At 42.2% G+C, this 17011-nt stretch overlaps 1 protein-coding gene across 1 annotated transcript; it reads left to right on the plus strand.

Annotated features, from left to right (window-relative positions):
* Nucleotides 1-17011, plus strand: popdc1 (popeye domain cAMP effector 1). The gene is made up of 8 exons (XM_084358060.1): nucleotides 1-155; nucleotides 2958-3192; nucleotides 4305-4429; nucleotides 4842-5029; nucleotides 5501-5609; nucleotides 7715-7882; nucleotides 7987-8128; nucleotides 14314-17011. The coding sequence occupies exons 2-8, from the start codon at nucleotides 2967-2969 to the stop codon at nucleotides 14442-14444; spliced, it is 1089 nt and encodes a 362-aa protein (XP_084214186.1). The 5' UTR covers nucleotides 1-155; nucleotides 2958-2966; the 3' UTR covers nucleotides 14445-17011.

The raw sequence follows: 17011 nt of genomic DNA on the forward strand, positions 1-17011 counted from the left end.
CGACGCACATTGTGCAGCCCCCCATCTGAGGGTCCAGCCTGCAGTCAGCAGCAGTGTCTCAAGTCCTTCCCAGGAATCATTCCTGCTGCTGCCTCCGCTCAGCCCCACCGGCTCCTGCTCCTCCCGCTCCTCCCGCTGCTGCTGCTGCTCAGTCGGTGAGTACCTTCCTAACGAGTCGTTCTCATCTCGCTACTTTGACGAGCAGTTAGAAAGTTGCAGCTGTGAGAAATTCCTGTGAGGGGGCTGCATGTGAATCCCCTCATCTATTTTTATATGCGAGCCCTCCCAGTGCTGCAGCACATCAGCCTGAGGGAACAAACTGTTTGGTTGCTGGAAAGGAAAAGAAATCACTTTTCAGCTGAGTTTCAGTGTTCAGTAATGATGCCATGTCTCCACTTCATGTTTGTTAGAGCCAAATATTTATATTGGAGCTTTCCTGCAGGCCTGTTGAGAGATTTCTGCCAGCACAGTATTTCATAAAAATCGGATCAAATGTACATCCAGTGAAAAGAATGAAAGTAATCAAGATTACAAGTGCATTTAAAAAGTTTAAAGGAGCACTCTGTAGTTCGGGGGCAGATATGTTAATGAGCAGGGGAAGATCCTCATTGGCTGATTATTTTCTGCCTAAACAAACTAAATAACCAAACTCTCTTTGTTTTCATGACTGAATAAACAAACTGACCTTAAAGGACAACACACTTTATACTGTTTACTTTGTTTATATGTGGCGGACCCTGCCACCTTTCTAGCTTCAAACGGTGTTCCGGGACCTTATTTTCCTCTGAGAACAGCTCGTTTATTCACTTATGGAAACAGTTTGTATCATTACCTCATTAATATTGTAAATATTAAAGTTCCTCTCTAAAACTTCACAGTGCTCCTTTAAAGACAACTAGCAGAATGAATTGCTGTGGCTGTCCAGGGTTAAAACCTGTGGTGCACTCAAACTGCTCGTGAGGAAAATGAGTTCAAACCTTCAAAATTGTTTCATTTTATCACAAAAGTCAATATTTCCATAGGAGGAGACATGTATAATTATTGGCCACCAGTTGGTGTTTGTTGCTTTTTCATACTTGGCAGGGAGACTACAGTCATTTACATGTCACAGACAACTGCAGCTAAAAAAACCCTTTATGTCTCAGCCACGCTGCACTTCCTGTCAGCACCACAGAGCTTTTCAGCCTCTTTGTGCTCATTTCTTTTATCATTTTCTAGCTCTGCTCTCAAGCAGCTGTTTTCAGTGACACGTCTGTGCTAAAGACCACAGACGGCCTGCATCAAAAACAGCAGACAGATACTACTTCATGTCATACGTTTAAGACTTTGAATCACGATCGTCTACAGCACCCTGAATGTCTCATGAAATCTAAGCCACAGATACTGGAAGTGTCTCGCTGCTACCAGGGCTGTTTCCAGCTGTTTTGGGGCCCTGTGCAGAGTTTGGTTTGGGGAACAATATTTTGATGATGATTGAATAATTTTTAAAATGATTGTGTCACCAAGTCTCACAGCACACAGAGAGCTCTTGTTTTAGCTTATTTAGCTTATATTCTTATATTATATTTCCACTCATTTTGGGGCCATCAGGGCAGGATTTGGAACTGTAATTCAGGACTATCCCATAGTTTACAGGACGTCTGGTCACCTCAGTGCTGAGCCAACGCAACAAACTGCTCTCCCTCCAGCTATCAGACACACCTGTTGTCAGTTCAGTCAGTCAGTTCAGCAGCCCACTGATATCCCAACTTAATTCAGCCTCTGGGGGCTTCAGGGGCCATGCAGCCGTGTAGTTCACAAATAGCAAGAAATAGCTATGGCCGCTACAACATGTCTCCCACCTGTCAAAAAGTCAAAAATGCCTGCAAAGTGTGACCGCTATTGGCAGTTACATCTAAATAAAAGCCAATATTAGCTCTAATCAGTCCATTCAAATAAAGATTTACACAGTTATCTGGTTTTACTTGTTCACAAAACCTTGAGAAATATGCAACACAACACAACACAAGATTTTGGCAATTTAGGTTTTTTGTGTCTTGTGACAGCAAGGCTAGTGGGTAATCATCCTGTAATAATAATAATAATAATAATAATAATAATAATAATTCTTTAAAAGATCATTCTTACTGTACTGCTGACTTTGAAAGAATGCAGCAAAACTAAGCACAGAACTGGTGAACAATATGGACCAATAATTGAGCCTCTCCAGCCAGATATCTTCAGTGGAGACCAAAACAGAGCTCAAAGGATTGTGAATTTTGAATGAACGAATGAATGAATCAATGAATGAATGAATGAATGCTAATGTTGCTGCTGGAGGCGTAAATATGCAACTGTTTGCAAACGTGTTTGCCGCGATTACTTTATAAGGTGATAATGTGACATGTAGAGTAAAATGTGAGATACGGCTAAACTTTTACTTTCAAACATTCAAAAATGAACGAATCATCAACAGGGTGAAGAAACCACAGTGCTGATGTTCTGTCAAAGACGTCTCTCTACTGTTGCCCGTCCTGTCTTGTAATATCACTTTGTAGCAAAAGAGTGAATCTGACAGCCCTCGTAGTTTCAGCTCAGAGATGTGCGTTAGTGGCCAGTTCGCTGCGTTTGACCAGCTCTCATAGCTTTAAGTGTATCAACTGAACCAAATAAAGTCACACAATGTCAAGAAAGGAGATCATTTTCACCTGTTTTCCAAAAAGAATGAAACCTTTAATGCAGCTATAAGTCACATGAGACAGAAACATACTATAGATTGAATGTACTTTTTAAGGCAGATCATAACTGATAAACCTTTCAGATGTTTTTTCTAACAGGACATCATTTAGCCTAATAGAGCAAACAAACACATGAATAAATGAGAAGCTATATTCAACACACACTGTGAGCAGCGTGTTGCCCAGAAGCCCAGAGCCATTCATCATCCTCCACTCACCTTCTCTCTAACCTTGTCCTAGTCTTCAAGGATGTCCTCTACTCCGGAGCTGCCCTCCTTCCTCTTCACCACGCTGCCCCCCTTCCCCTCGGCCACGCCGGGAGTCTCTGCTGAGCCCAATGCCACCTCATGTCAGGAGTGGGAGCAGGCCCACCACCTCCTCTTTCATCTGGGGAACCTGTCCCTGCTGTTGGGCCTGGTCGTCCCCACCACCCTGGGCCTGCACATGATCCTGCTGCGCCTCCTCCTGATGACAGGTCTGTACACGGCGCCCCCTTCCTGTTGGCATTCCTGTTGCAATTGTACAGTAGTTAGGCATATTGGAGAACACTAACTCTATCACAGCCTCAGCAGAGCTTTGCTCCGTGCCCTGCAGCTGTCAGTGATAACCACAAGCTTGTTTGGGTTCTTTTAAAAGCTGTTGTGCACAAAGAGAAGTCTCTTCACCAGAGCTGAGGCCTTAAAAGGCTCTGACAATAGCAGATAACGGAAGGAGAGAGTGGAGGATGGAAAATCCACTTCCAACATGTTTATCTTCTGCTTGGAAGGAGAGTGGAGACAGGAAGTAGCAGGATTTATGGGTAATGTGGTTGTAATTGTGACGGTTCATTTATTTATATTGCTCTGGCAGAAGTTAGTCTCAGAGGGTTTTACAGAGAAACAGAAACAGCAGAGAGGAAGAGTAAAGCAGAGCTGCAGCAGGTCATCATGGAGCTCAGGACAGACGGCTCAGTGTTTCATTATTCAGGTCTAGATGAGTCATAAAGTCCTACAACTTAATATAAATAAAATGTGAAAATAATTGAATCGGTCATTATAATGAACATTTCCTGTGCTGAAGCTGAGTGCTGAATGTTTAGAGCCGTCTGTTTAACTTTCACAGCTTAAGTCAACAACATGATACATTTAGGTGACAATCTGGATTCACTGCACTGATAACACTCAGGAACTTGTGATTTTGTCCTTTTATTTTTAGTGTCTTCACATCATGTTGTCTCATGAATATTAAACTTTGTCTCAAATGTTCATCACTGTTGATTATAGAGCAGGTCTGCGTGTTATATAAATGCTGTGAAAACATCAAAACTCTAAACTTTAAATCTCTTTTCTCTGATCAGTGATAGTTGTACAAATATGAAACCTCCATAAATAAAAATAATCATAATAGGAAGAGTCATCGTTGACCTCGTTTGCAGTTCGAGGTGTTTCGTCAACAGTTTTACAAAATAACGTTGGAAAATGTTTTTAGGCCACTGGACTAAACTGGAAGTAAGACGAAGCAGAGCGGTCGTATCCAGGTCTGAATGAGCACATTCATGCTCTAGACATATTATTTGCTAAATCTACCTTGTGTCCGTATCCCTGTCAGGATGTGGTCTCTTCATTGCGTGGGCGGCTCTGTACAGGTGTAACCTGGATGTGATGGTTTGGAACGTGGTATTCCTGGTGGTCAACTTCATGCACTTGTTCTTCCTCCTGTACAAGCGCAGGCCGGTGAGTTCTTCATCAGCATGCCCTCATTCACGTCCCAGCAGTCTCTTTTACATTCAGGCTGTACTGAAATACTGGTCCCAGGTGTCAGGGACACAGTGTTCATTTATGCTCAGGCTCAGTGATGTCTCGGTCAGGAAGCAGCATGTGCTGCTTTATGGTAATGAGATGCAGATAACCATCCATGGTTGTCACCGGGGATTCAGTGTGAGTAAGGGCCACCGGTGAGCTGACAGAATCAGACCAGGACTTCTCATAATGAGGCAGGAAACCCGTCCTCCTCAGCCACTGCTACTTTACCAATCCACCAACTCTGTGAATGTGTTCTCACACAGACCGCAGCATTCGTGTGGTTTGCTCTTTATGTTAGCTTTCATTAGAAAGATGAGTTGAGGCTGTGTTTCTGCTCTCTCAGATTAAGATCGACAGGGAGCTGCGGTCAGTCTACAAACGAATGTTCGAGCCTCTCCATGTGCAGGAGGCCCTGTTCCAGAGGCTCACAGGACAGTTCTGCACCATCCAGACGCTGAAGAAAGGCCAGGCCTACGCTGCCGAGGACAAGACGTCTGTGGACGAGCGCCTCAGCATTCTCCTCAAAGGAAAGTATGTGCTGTCTGTTTGACTCTGGGTGTCTGTGATGGGTATGTGTCAGTGACTGATCGTAGTAAAGAAACAATAAATACTGAAATGGATGACATGACAATGACAGACTTAAAGGAACGATTCACCAAAAATGTAAATCCAGTCATCATCTCCTCCGTCCATGATGATATAAAGTCAGGTGAAGTCTCGTAGTCCACAAAACATTTCTGGAGCTTCACAGTAAAACAGAGTTGCAGCATTCTGCTAAACAACTGAAGGAGCTGGAGACAAAAAAATAAAAATACATTGAGTTCATATAGCAGTGTCCAAGCCTCTGGAAGCTCCGACATCCTAAATTGATATGAAAAGACGTTAATCCTTAGACTTCACCAATCAAAACCAAAGCCAGTTTTTTAACATAAGATTGAGCTCTTAAAATAACTGAAACGATGAATCATTCCAAGTTTTGACTTTGGAGTTTCTCTGTGACAGGATGAAGGTATCGTACCGAGGCCACTTCCTCCACAACATCTACACCAATTCATTCATCGACTCTCCAGAGTTCAGGTCCACTGAGATGCACCGAGGAGAGAAGTTCCAGGTAACAAGACAAATGTGAAAATGCAGTAAAAGAAATGAACAAACCTCATTTGTGCCATCATTGCTTCATCCTCTCAAGGATTCAAAGGCTTTAATCAAAGTTAAATAAGAATTTAACTAATAGGGTCTGACCTGCCTCGCCACTGTCAGCTGGACTCACTGATTAATGCAGTGGTTCTCAAACTTTTTCTGACACGCCCCCCTTTGGAGGAAGAATAATTTCAACTATTATTACAAAATGTGCAATCACAGTTAAGAAAAATAAAGAATAAATAAAGTAATATGTCAGACGTTACCTCGATGAACTGGTCCTCTTCAGCAGAGCTGAAGTCAACAGGTGCTGCTGCATTGAAGGGACCTGTCACCCAGTCATACTGGGCGCTGCTGTCTGGGAAGTATTTTTGGAAGAAACCTCCCAGTGAGGATATGTGCTCCCTCAGACACCGAATCACTGGTGTGGCATCCAAAGCATTCATTTCAATGAATTAACTTAGATTCTCAAAAGAATCAGTATTTCCCCTCTCAAGGCGTTTGTTCCACGCCTCCAGCTTTCTAATGAATGAGCTGATCTTGTCTGCCAGGTGAGGAAGGTGCTTATCTCTGCCTTGAAGTTGGAGATTTAAGTCGTTCAGCTTTCCAAATATGTCACTTAGATAGGCCAGTTTCATCAGAAATTTTTCGTCTTTAAACTTGACTGCAAGTTCCTCCATGCGCTCCTCCTCCAGAAACACGCAAATTTCTTCTCGAAGCTCAAACACTCGCGAAAGCACTTTCCCCCGTGAGAGCCACCGGGCTTCGCTGTGTAACAACACAGCTGAGTGTTGCGCTCCCATCTCTTCGCACAGTGCAGAGAACAGTCGCGCTTTCAGAGGTCTCGTCTTGATGAAGTTGACAGCGTTGATAACATCGGTCAAGACGGTGTTCAGTTCGGGGCTCATCTGTCTCGCGGCCAACGCCTCCCTGTGTATAATACAGTGCGTCCACTGAGCTTTTGGCGAGACCCTCATGATGAGTGCCCTCAGCCCCTTCGTCTTTCCTGCCATGGACTGTGCTCCATCCGTGCAAACACCCAAGCAGTTCTCCCATTCCAGTCCGTGTTCTGCCAGGTAACCGTCAATAAGGTTGAAGAGCTCGTCAGCTGTAGCTCTCTTCGCCACATATTTGCAAAACAGCAAATCTTCATCAAACGACTCATGTGACGAATCGGATGTAAACAATAAGCAGGCAGTCTTTATTGCTGTCAGTGGCCTCATCCACTTGTATGGCGAAACGGGTGCCTTTCAATTTTTCCACCAGCTGATCTTCCAGGTCCTTTGAAATGTCACTTATGCGCCTTGCAACAGTGTCGTTAGACAGGGGGACGGCCTTTAATTTTTCCGCACTTGTTTCATTGATCATGATGGACACCATATCTATAGCTGCGGGGAGTATGAGCTCCTCCGCTATAGTGTGTGGCTTCTTACATTTCGCAATTCTGTATGCGACCCTGTATGATGCTAGCTGTGCTTTGCTGCTCACCGATGCTGTTGTTTTAAAGCGATTTTCCTGCTTGCGGTATTCATCCAGTTTTCTCTTGAAGAACTCAGGTGGCTTACTGACATGGGAGGGATGTAACGTCTCCAAATGTCTTCTCAATTTATTGGGTCTCATGCTGTCAGCTGCCAGAGTTTTCAGGCACACAACACAAACGGGCCTCTCCTCCTCTCCTACCATATTCACTGTGAATCCAAGGGAAAGATATGCGTCGTCATACTTTCTGGATTTGGGCTTTGGCTGTTGGTCATCATCACCGTTGCCCGACTTGTCGGCTGATTTTCTTTTCATTGTTGAAAAGTATTTGTCCATTTTGTAAGCTCTCTTCTTCTCTCTCTATCTCTAAATGTGAACTATGAGTCTTACTTACAATAGTTTTACCGCGAAAAAAAATAGAACGGGAGCGGTCACGCGCAGAAATAATAGAACGGGAGATGTCACGCGCCCCCCCTGTCAGGCCACCACGCCCCCCCAGGGGGGCGCGCCACACAGTTTGAGAATCACTGGATTAATGGGTGTCATACGATCCTTATTTGTTGAAAAACAAAAGTTGTTGTTGTGTTTGATTGACAGGTGACCATCATGGCAGAGGAGAACTGTAAGTTCCTGTGTTGGTCTCGAGAGAGGCTCACCTTCTTCCTGGAGTCAGATACTTTCCTCAATGAGGTGTTCAGGTACCTCATTGGCAAAGACATCACCAACAAACTGTACTCTCTGAATGACCCCACGCTCAGCGACAAGGTGGGTCCAGCACTAGCACTAACACATCAACATCATGCTGTGTGACAGCTATGCTAATGGTGGAGATGATGATGGTGATGATGTCAGTGGTGGCTGTGTCTCAGGCAGTGAAGAAGATGGACCGTCAGCCCAGCCTGTGCTCTCAGCTGTCTATGATGCAGATGAGGAACAGCATGGCCAGCACCAGCGACACCGACGATGTCCTCAACCAGATCCTGCGAGGAGGCTCGGCCGGCTCATCGCTCCGTAAGTCTCACTCAACAACATGTTTCAACCTGTCAACTACAGTGGACACATCTTTGAAAGTCTAAGCAGGAGTACCATGACCCAACCACCAGGTGGTGGACCCCCAAAGCCTGGTGGGTAATTCCATGTCATTATTTTCCTCTCATTCAAAAAGGAAGAGGAGATTCTTCACGTAGCTCAGGAATAAGTTTCAAATTCTCTTTTTCTCTGAAAACCAGACAGGTAAAGACATGTTGTAACTAAATACGATGTGATAAATACTTTTATTGAGATTTTAATTAAAACATTTTTGTACATTTAGTTCTTTTTACCGAATATTCTGTTTATTAGGCCTTATTATTTTATAACTGAATTTTGTATGTTGATTTAAAATTAGGATATAGAATATAGCCTTTGGTGCATGACGTCCACTGGAGTGGACACACATATTTTCAGTCGCAGAAAAACAATGTATAAGAAAAATATAAAAATGTAGATAGAAGTATTTCTAACATCTTATTTAGTTGAGAAATATTGATTCTACCTCTCTGTTATTTGAATTGTTCCTGAATCACTTTTTATTCCACTGTAGTGGACCAATTAACATATATTGAAATTAAGTTATTGCCGTGATTTTTCACTTTCACTGAAAAACAAACCCTTAAACTGTGATTTAATCATTCACGTATGAAAGGTTCATGTGTCTACATTATGTTTTGCTCAGTTTATGTAAGATTATTCTTGAACACGCTTATTAAGAGAGCCTTTCATCTTGTATCTCCTGGTTCCCTGGTGTGAGTAGTAGAGTGCATAACTCCACCAAGGTCCAGCAGTCCCCTTCAACTCAATCAAGCCCAATCCAATATCAAACTGGATAGCCCTGTATCACTCTAAATGTTAAACCATCCATAACTGTGTAGCCATAATTTAAGCTGACCAGATGTAGGATCCACATCAAATCATACTCAAATGTAGATGTTCAGGTTTGGCAAATGCAGCCACAGCAGAGGCAGGCAGGCTGCAAAACCAAAAGCAAGCTTTAATAAACTAAATTGTATCCAAAGAACAAAAAGAATCAGGCAAGGGCAAACCCAAGAACTAATGTAGCACCAAAATACAAAAACTGAACAAAGTACAAGCAGATGAAGAACTGGAAACACCGGCAGGAAGACAGAGGGAACACAAGGAGAACAAACAGCAGGGAACAGTTCAGAAGAACACAGGAGACACAGAGCTGACCTGAGGACAAAGACTGACCAGGTGACCAAGAGTGAATGAGAAACGGACTTAAATACTCAGAGGCTGATAAACTAATGCAACACAGGCAAGCAGGAAAAAAGGCAGAAAAAAAGACAAGGACAGGAAGTGGAAAGTAACACATGACACCTGAGGATATCATCTGCAAAATAAAACAGGATAGATTACCTGCCACCTAAATACACCTTATTTCTTTCATCAGGACCCATGATTCCCTGAGAAATTCAAGAATATGTTGAAGAATATGCAATATTTAAGAAAGTGAGAAAAAAATCCTGGATCTATCCCTTTATCTGGATCAGAGGCTGCTACACTCAGAAAAATGGATCCACTGTTTATGGGATCTTTATCTTTTTGGGCTGCAGTGGGTCATGTGACGATGTAATTACACAGTTTGGCCACTACAAAAGTCGGCTTGAAAGCCTGGCACTCTTCATCGAGGCTAGGCAGAGAGCCATCCTGCAACCAACCAACCAACCAACCAACCAACCAACCAACCAACAGACAACTGAAAACAGAAAGTACTTAGAAATGATTAAAAAAGAAACGTTTTCTGAGTCCTGCATGACTGGTGAGGCACATGTGTGCAGCTCACAGAGGCTTTGTAATCGTTCACTGTTTACTAAGCTCCACTGCTGGCCTGGTGCCTGCTTAGAGCCAGGGTAGTTGTACTTGTTAGTAAAATATAGTGTTTATAAAGAATGTGCTGTAAATAATCTGCTGACAGTCTCGGCAACCCAAATGAACGAAGCCACTGGTAATTATAACCTATTAATATGCTCAGGGTGAGCTCCTCACAGACTGTAACCTGTACTGCAATTAGGAAGAGACACGTCACAACATCTGAACAATGGTATAATGATGCTAATTTACCACAGCTACATTTTAAGTGTGTCTCCTTCTAAACAATAAGCTATTGTGTTAACCTAACTGCTTTAACAACACTCAGACTGGAACATCTGCTCATTTCTGTGAGCTGCTGTTTGAGCTGATAAGGAATGAACTGGAATCACACATCCTCAGAAAGCTTTCACACATCTCCGCTCAATAAACAGGTGTGTTTCCTGATGGCTGCATGCCTTTCCAAAACTGGTGTCAGTGTTTCTCTGACAGTCTTCCTCCTGTCCCTCCTCCAGCTCTGACTGCTCCCTCAGATTGAGCCATTCCCTGAATTGGGCTGTAAGACCACCTCTTTTATTTCACCCTCCCACCTCCATCTTTACCCCAACCAAAACGTATATTTCAATTCACTCTGTAACCTAATAATCACCTCCTCAAACCTCCTCTAGAACACGTAACCTTCAAAACCTGTTCTGAAAGGGTTCCCCCTAACCCGCTTGGTTTTTTTAACACCTCATTGCATTTATAAGATTTACACTAACAGCAGGCTGAACAGCAGTGTGTCCCTGTCCTGTGTTTCACCTCTGACCACAGTACCACACTGATGGGTGTGGTCAGAGGTGTGCTGTGTCTCACCTGTATGCACACCCAGTGAACCCTGTGATGTCCCAGGTTCCTGCTGCACACCTGAACATAAACCACTGGGTCATCAGAAACCAGACCTTTCATTTGATGTTAGGTTACTCTTTAAAGGAACACTTTGCCCACAACTTAAAATTCAGTCATCATCTCCTCACCCCATGCTGATGGAAAGTCAGGTGAAGTTTCTGGAGCTTCACAGCGAAACAGTGTTGCAGCATTCTCCTAAACAACTGAAGTAGCTGGGGACTTGTTTTAAAACAACTGAAAAACAAAAGCATGAAATAGCTCCATGCAGGTGCAACTCTCTGGAAGCCCCTGAGATCCCAAATTGATTTGAAAAGACGTTATTTACAGAATTTAAAGCCTAAATCTTCACTGTAGCTAAAAAGCTAAAAGCGTTGAAGTTGAAGTGGATGCACGTCGAGGGTGTGGATTATGCTGGACAAGCTATATGGAGGCCTTTGGTGTTTTTACAACAAGTCCTCAGCTACTTCAGTTGCTCCCTTAACATATCGTGTGATTTTAGGAGTTGTTGTGTGAGGAGGAACATTAGAAACTTTGTGAAATTGCTACGACAGATTCTAAATCTATAGCCCCATTCACACTGCCTTTTCAAGGCGGGAATATTGAGCCGTTACTCCGCCTCACCATCTGTATAGACCTTTTTCACGGCAGCCATTTTGACATGAGATAGTAGGACAAATACAGGTGTTACCAATGATACTAATTAAGTTTCCATTCCATTCAGGCCAAACAGAGTCAGGGTGCTGCTATTGCGCATGTTGGCTCATTAGAAAAGCTCTGCTACACTAAATGGAACAGAACCTTAATTAGTATCATTAGTAACACCTGTAATTGTCCTACTATCTCAAGTCAAAATGGCTGCCGTGAAAAAGGTCTATTAAGGTTACAGAGGCAGAATGTGGGGACAGTTGATCCTCTGATCCGCCAGTGGAGGTAGTCACAGAGGCAAGACAACGTCTGTGTGTGAGGATAAGCCGGCAGCGCGGGACAGGGCTGTTACGTTCTGGTGGTTCACTGTCTGACAACTAAACAGGAGGAAGAAAATGCCGAATGTATGTGTTGAAAAGTGTCTGTCATCCTGTCTGTCCTACCGACTCTTCAACACACTTCCACCAAGAGAACAGTGTCTGTCCCCGGCAGAGAGAGCCGGGCAGCAGACAGTGATTATGTGACACGATTTCAAGCGAAAAACTCTCATGTTTTTGTCAACTTCCTCTATTGTGTTGTTGTAGTTACTGTCTTTGGCAACTTATGTTGAAAATAATATCACCAAATTAAATCAGGAAAAGTCAGTGTGACGGTCAGTCCTCCTGACCCAGTCTTCAGTGAACTTCAGGGTCCTCTGTTTACTGACGGTGATTATGGAATTATGTCATTTAGAGCAAAAAACTTTGTCACTTCCCACGATGCATGGTGGGTCAGGATCTCAATCGCAACACATTACAACAGCATCCATAAGATTATAAACAGTCAGTGGATACATGTTTAGATGAACAGGTGGAAACACGCTAACAACCCCCCACAGATCTCAACATCATGATGTGTACCACCACGTCTCTTTTGGTTCCACAACCCTGGTATTCTGTATGAAATGACACACTGGAGCAGCTTTATGTTGGTGCTGCTTGGTTCAGTGTGAATGAGCCTTGAGCCTTCACTGCGGTGTTATTGTGGAATCTCTGTCTGAGAAGGGCTGTTGGTGCTTTCATGTAAATTCAGGATTAAATGAAAACAGTAAGTTGTTTGTTTCCTTGTAAAAAGTGTTTGTGGCAGCGTGGCTGTACCAGCCTGTCTGCTTCTGTGTCTGAAGTGCTAAAGACTTACCTGCCGACATTTAGCAGCTGTTTGAACACTCTGTTTACACTGATTTCACCATTTACACTAAACATGTCACATTTTACAAATACAGTAAACAGTAACCAATATAGGCTACTTCTTTGTCCCCGAGGAGAAAGTCCCCAGACTCCCTTAAAAACTGTCTCAGTTCAGTGAGTTGCTGAGTTAGGAGAAAAATAATTCTCCATTATTTTGGCCTTCTTGTAAATTTGGCAAAACACTGATGATGTCATAGTGATCCAACTGCTGATACCCAAAGGTGTAAAGGTAGCACATGCACAAATCTTCAGGACAGAGAAATATTTTCAATAACACTACTACAGTAGAATTCAATACGGTGTATAAGCAGATACACAGTATGATATTGTCAGTTTTCTCAGCTATGCATACCTTGAAACCAGTGTATCGCTGCGGCACTATTTACAAACTGGATTAGTAGAGTTTAAGAGACGGACATGGACATTCACCAGGCTGAGAGGATCTAACAAAAGATGGTATTGAGTTGCATTATGGGAAATGTAGGGTGCACAGTTTTCATGATTGCGGGGAATTCAGGTCAGCATATCTCAGCTTCTGCTGCTCTGATTCAGACTGTTCAGTCCCTCAGCTTTATTCCAGTCCAGCCCCGACGCCCTCCCCCTACCCACTCTCACTCCGTTTGTGCGTTTGCGTGGAGGGTTCGCCATGTTAAGTGTCATTCCAAACCCGTCTGCCTGAAGTGGGAGTGGGTTATAAAGCCCTCCAACAGGCTGATTTACAGATCATACTCCTCTCAGGACCAGCTGAGGTGTGTCCAAGATGGAGGAAATCGACACGTACCGAGTTCCATGCAGTCATTTTCTAATGATAATAAGTTAACAGACGTGATTTTTTTGTTTTGTGCACTCATGACGGGATGAGTGGTTACATTATATATTAGAATGAACATGCTGTTAAGAAAACTATACAGGAGTTGATTGATCAGGGATTGGGGGTTTAGTATCTCCAGTTGTTGAAGCCTTTTCAGGAAGCTAACTGGCAGCGACGATCAGCTCTCCGCAGCTTTTATCTAATAATATCCAATTCTTCCTACAACAGCCGTATTTGTTGAACCTAAGTGACATCACTCATTCATATTCTCCTAAACAGTGAGTGAAAGCATCACATGCATCACAAGGAGACACTCTGTAAAACCAAACGTTTGCATGCATTGTAGCCTGGATACGGACTAAAAGCACCTGAAGAGGAGTGCTGCTCTTCAGAAGCTTTTAGTCCAGAAGAGCAGCTCCGTTTCGATTCTGCAGAAGAGCTCTTACAGTTGTAATGCAGCAGCTGTCGGTGCTAATGGAAACACATTCACAGGGCTTTTTCTGCTTTCACACTATCTGTTCATCCACTCATCTTGTGTGTATGTGAGGTTTAGGGACGCACATTTGACAATAACCTCCTCTAGTGTGAATTGTTTGCTCTACAGGTTTGTGTCCTGTGTGACATGTGACCACTTGTGTTGGTTGTTGAACCACGATGATTGCACTTTTCATCTCTGAGTGCCGATCAGCAAAAATAAAATCCGAGTTATATATATTGAAAACACATTATTGATTCAGGTGCCTTTTTTTTATCTTTAGAAAAATCACCTGGCACCAAGACTTCCTCCAAAATGAAGCCCATAGAAGAAGGCATGGAGGACGACGTGTTCGAAGAATCTTCTCCCTCCAAGTCTCGCCACATGCCCAGCACTTCCACTGAGGAGGTGTAGCCAGAAATGAAAGAACACACAGGATCAAATGTCTGTGATGTAAGTCTGTTTAACAATCTAACAACTAGAGCCTGAGTGGTACAAGTGCATTACCAGCCATGCCATTTCCTCACATACATGATTATCTGCCTGTCTGTAAGAACAAATGCCAGTGGGTCATTTAGAAACAGTGTTTTCATTATATATTTTATCCACCAGAGGGCACTACCAAGTTTATTTTTACACAGTATGTCAGTACATATCTTGGCCACAATTCTTTACAAATACATATTCTGGTAGGCTGCACATTTCCCCCATTAGCTAGTTGTTTATTTCTGTGTATATTAGCAGTGTCTTGGCTCCTCGTTACTTATTATGAAGCTCTTCTGAATTCCTTTAACTGCATGACCATATTCTACAACAGGGGTCAGCAACCTTTACTATCAAAAGTGCCATGTTTGCCCTCGTCCCTTACCAAAAAAAATTTGGCTGGAGCTGCAAAACATATTTGTGTCTTAAAATGAAGAATAACACAGCCTAGAAAGTCTAAATTAGCCTATCAAGATTATTAATAGGCCTAAAGGAGCATTCATTTATATTTTCACATGATGTGGCAACTCTGCAGTGGGCTACTGATGCTTACAGTATAAGGTTCTTGAACTTTGTGGTTCCATTTCAGTGATGCAATGTTCTGGTGCATTTATGAAATAAAAGAACTAGCCTACAATGAATAGAAATAGAGTAGCAATACAGAACTATATATGCAGACCTACTTAAGTCCTCAATGTGTTTGTGAAAATGTACAAAATAAAAAGTAGCCTCATTTGATAATAAATAAAACACATAGCAGCAGGCTGGATTTAGAAACAGTAAAAATAAAAAAGATAAATACAAACACAGGACAGTTTAAATCTTATTTTAGTTCATTTCAGTGTGAGTTTATCCTTTTTTTATCCTCAGCCACATACACAGATAAACCCTCGACCTTGAGCATAAAACACAATGATATTAACTCAATTAATCACAACTTGATAGAACAGATACAATTTTGTGTGTAGGCTGCACATTTCTACTGTCAGAGAATGTAAAACAGTGATGATGATAGAAAAAATATCATTAATTTCCATGTAAAATGTCAAAGCTACAGGGAGCCGCTGCAGAGCTGCAGGCTGCAGACCCCTGTTCTACAACTACTGGGCCATGAACAGTGTTACTCAAAAAAGTAATGTATTACACATTACTTGTTTCTTTTTTTATTATTTTTTCTTTTTCTATTTATAAATGAATGTGTTAGTTCACTGTTTACTCCCTGTAGAAGATGTGTAACACTGCTTCTTACATTATTGCATTGTCACTTAATTGCCAGTTAACGTTAAATGTTATAAAGGCCCACATATCAGCCCCATCCTAACGAGGAGGACACACACGGCATCTTTCTCTTATGCTTTTAATAACATAATAACACGAAGCTGACAGAAAAGTTTGTGAAAACCAGCACAAGTAGCATGTCACAGAAAAATGTTGTGCGGTAAAACACACTCAAACAAACTCACTCATGTCGCTCGCCCACCAAACCACAGCTTTATGGTATAATAGCCTAGTTTATGTGGCGTGTTTGTCACTAAAGCAGTGGTTCTCCCTCATGAGAAGCCTGCCCAGACTGAAGAGCCTCTCCACGGGCACATTAAATGGTGTCACTGTGTCGAATACAATGAAAACGTGATGAGGTCAGGAGATGGTTGTGCAAATGTCTGACACCCCTTTCTGACCAGGCGGTTCAGGTGCTGGTTTGGAGCCACTGCCTTCTCTGGAACCAGTTCTTTGTGTTTTGAAAACCAGAGCAAGTATAGTGTGTTCTGACTTATCCATGGGAGAATAAACAAAAGGTTGTAGGTAGAATATGGTCATGAAAAATAAGGCATTAATAAGTGCTTTATAATGACTAATAAAGAGCCAATATGCTGCTAGTATACATATTTACTTTCAATATGTTCACCACCCAGTCTCTCACTGCGTCTGTACTGTACAGCTGCCTGCTGGAAACAAGGCTTTATAATAATGTATAGTAATAATTATAGCCCCATAATTTAGGCTAATAATTTAGGGTTGGTTAACCAAAACAATGAGCTGAAAGATGCTAGAACACTCTGTAGGACTGAGGAGAACTTCAGGGATTGGGAATGAGGCTTCATTACTGTGACACTGTTCACATTACATTAACTTATTTGTACTATCGTTAAAATGTTCCTGAACATCAATATAATAATCTGTCTCAATAATCCTGAATCAGTTGGGCCCATGCTGGATGGATTATAGAAAAAGAAGATATGAATTCTTTGTTTCTGGAAAAACATAACTGGTCAGTCTTTTCTCTTTGTGTTATACCAAAAAAAATAAAAACATTTCTTTTTACATACATTTTATTTTGATTATATATACAGATATATATACGTATCACAATTTTCACAATATGATTTGTTTTGGTGAGGATTTTCTTTGGAGAAATTATTTTATTTAACAAGTTATTTTTGAAATGTCTGAACAGAACCCAGTGCACTTTGTGTGTTTAATAAATATTTGAAGTGAAA

Source organism: Pagrus pagrus (assembly GCF_965226575.1).
Source record: "Pagrus pagrus genome assembly, chromosome: 7".
NCBI lineage: Eukaryota > Metazoa > Chordata > Actinopteri > Spariformes > Sparidae > Pagrus > Pagrus pagrus.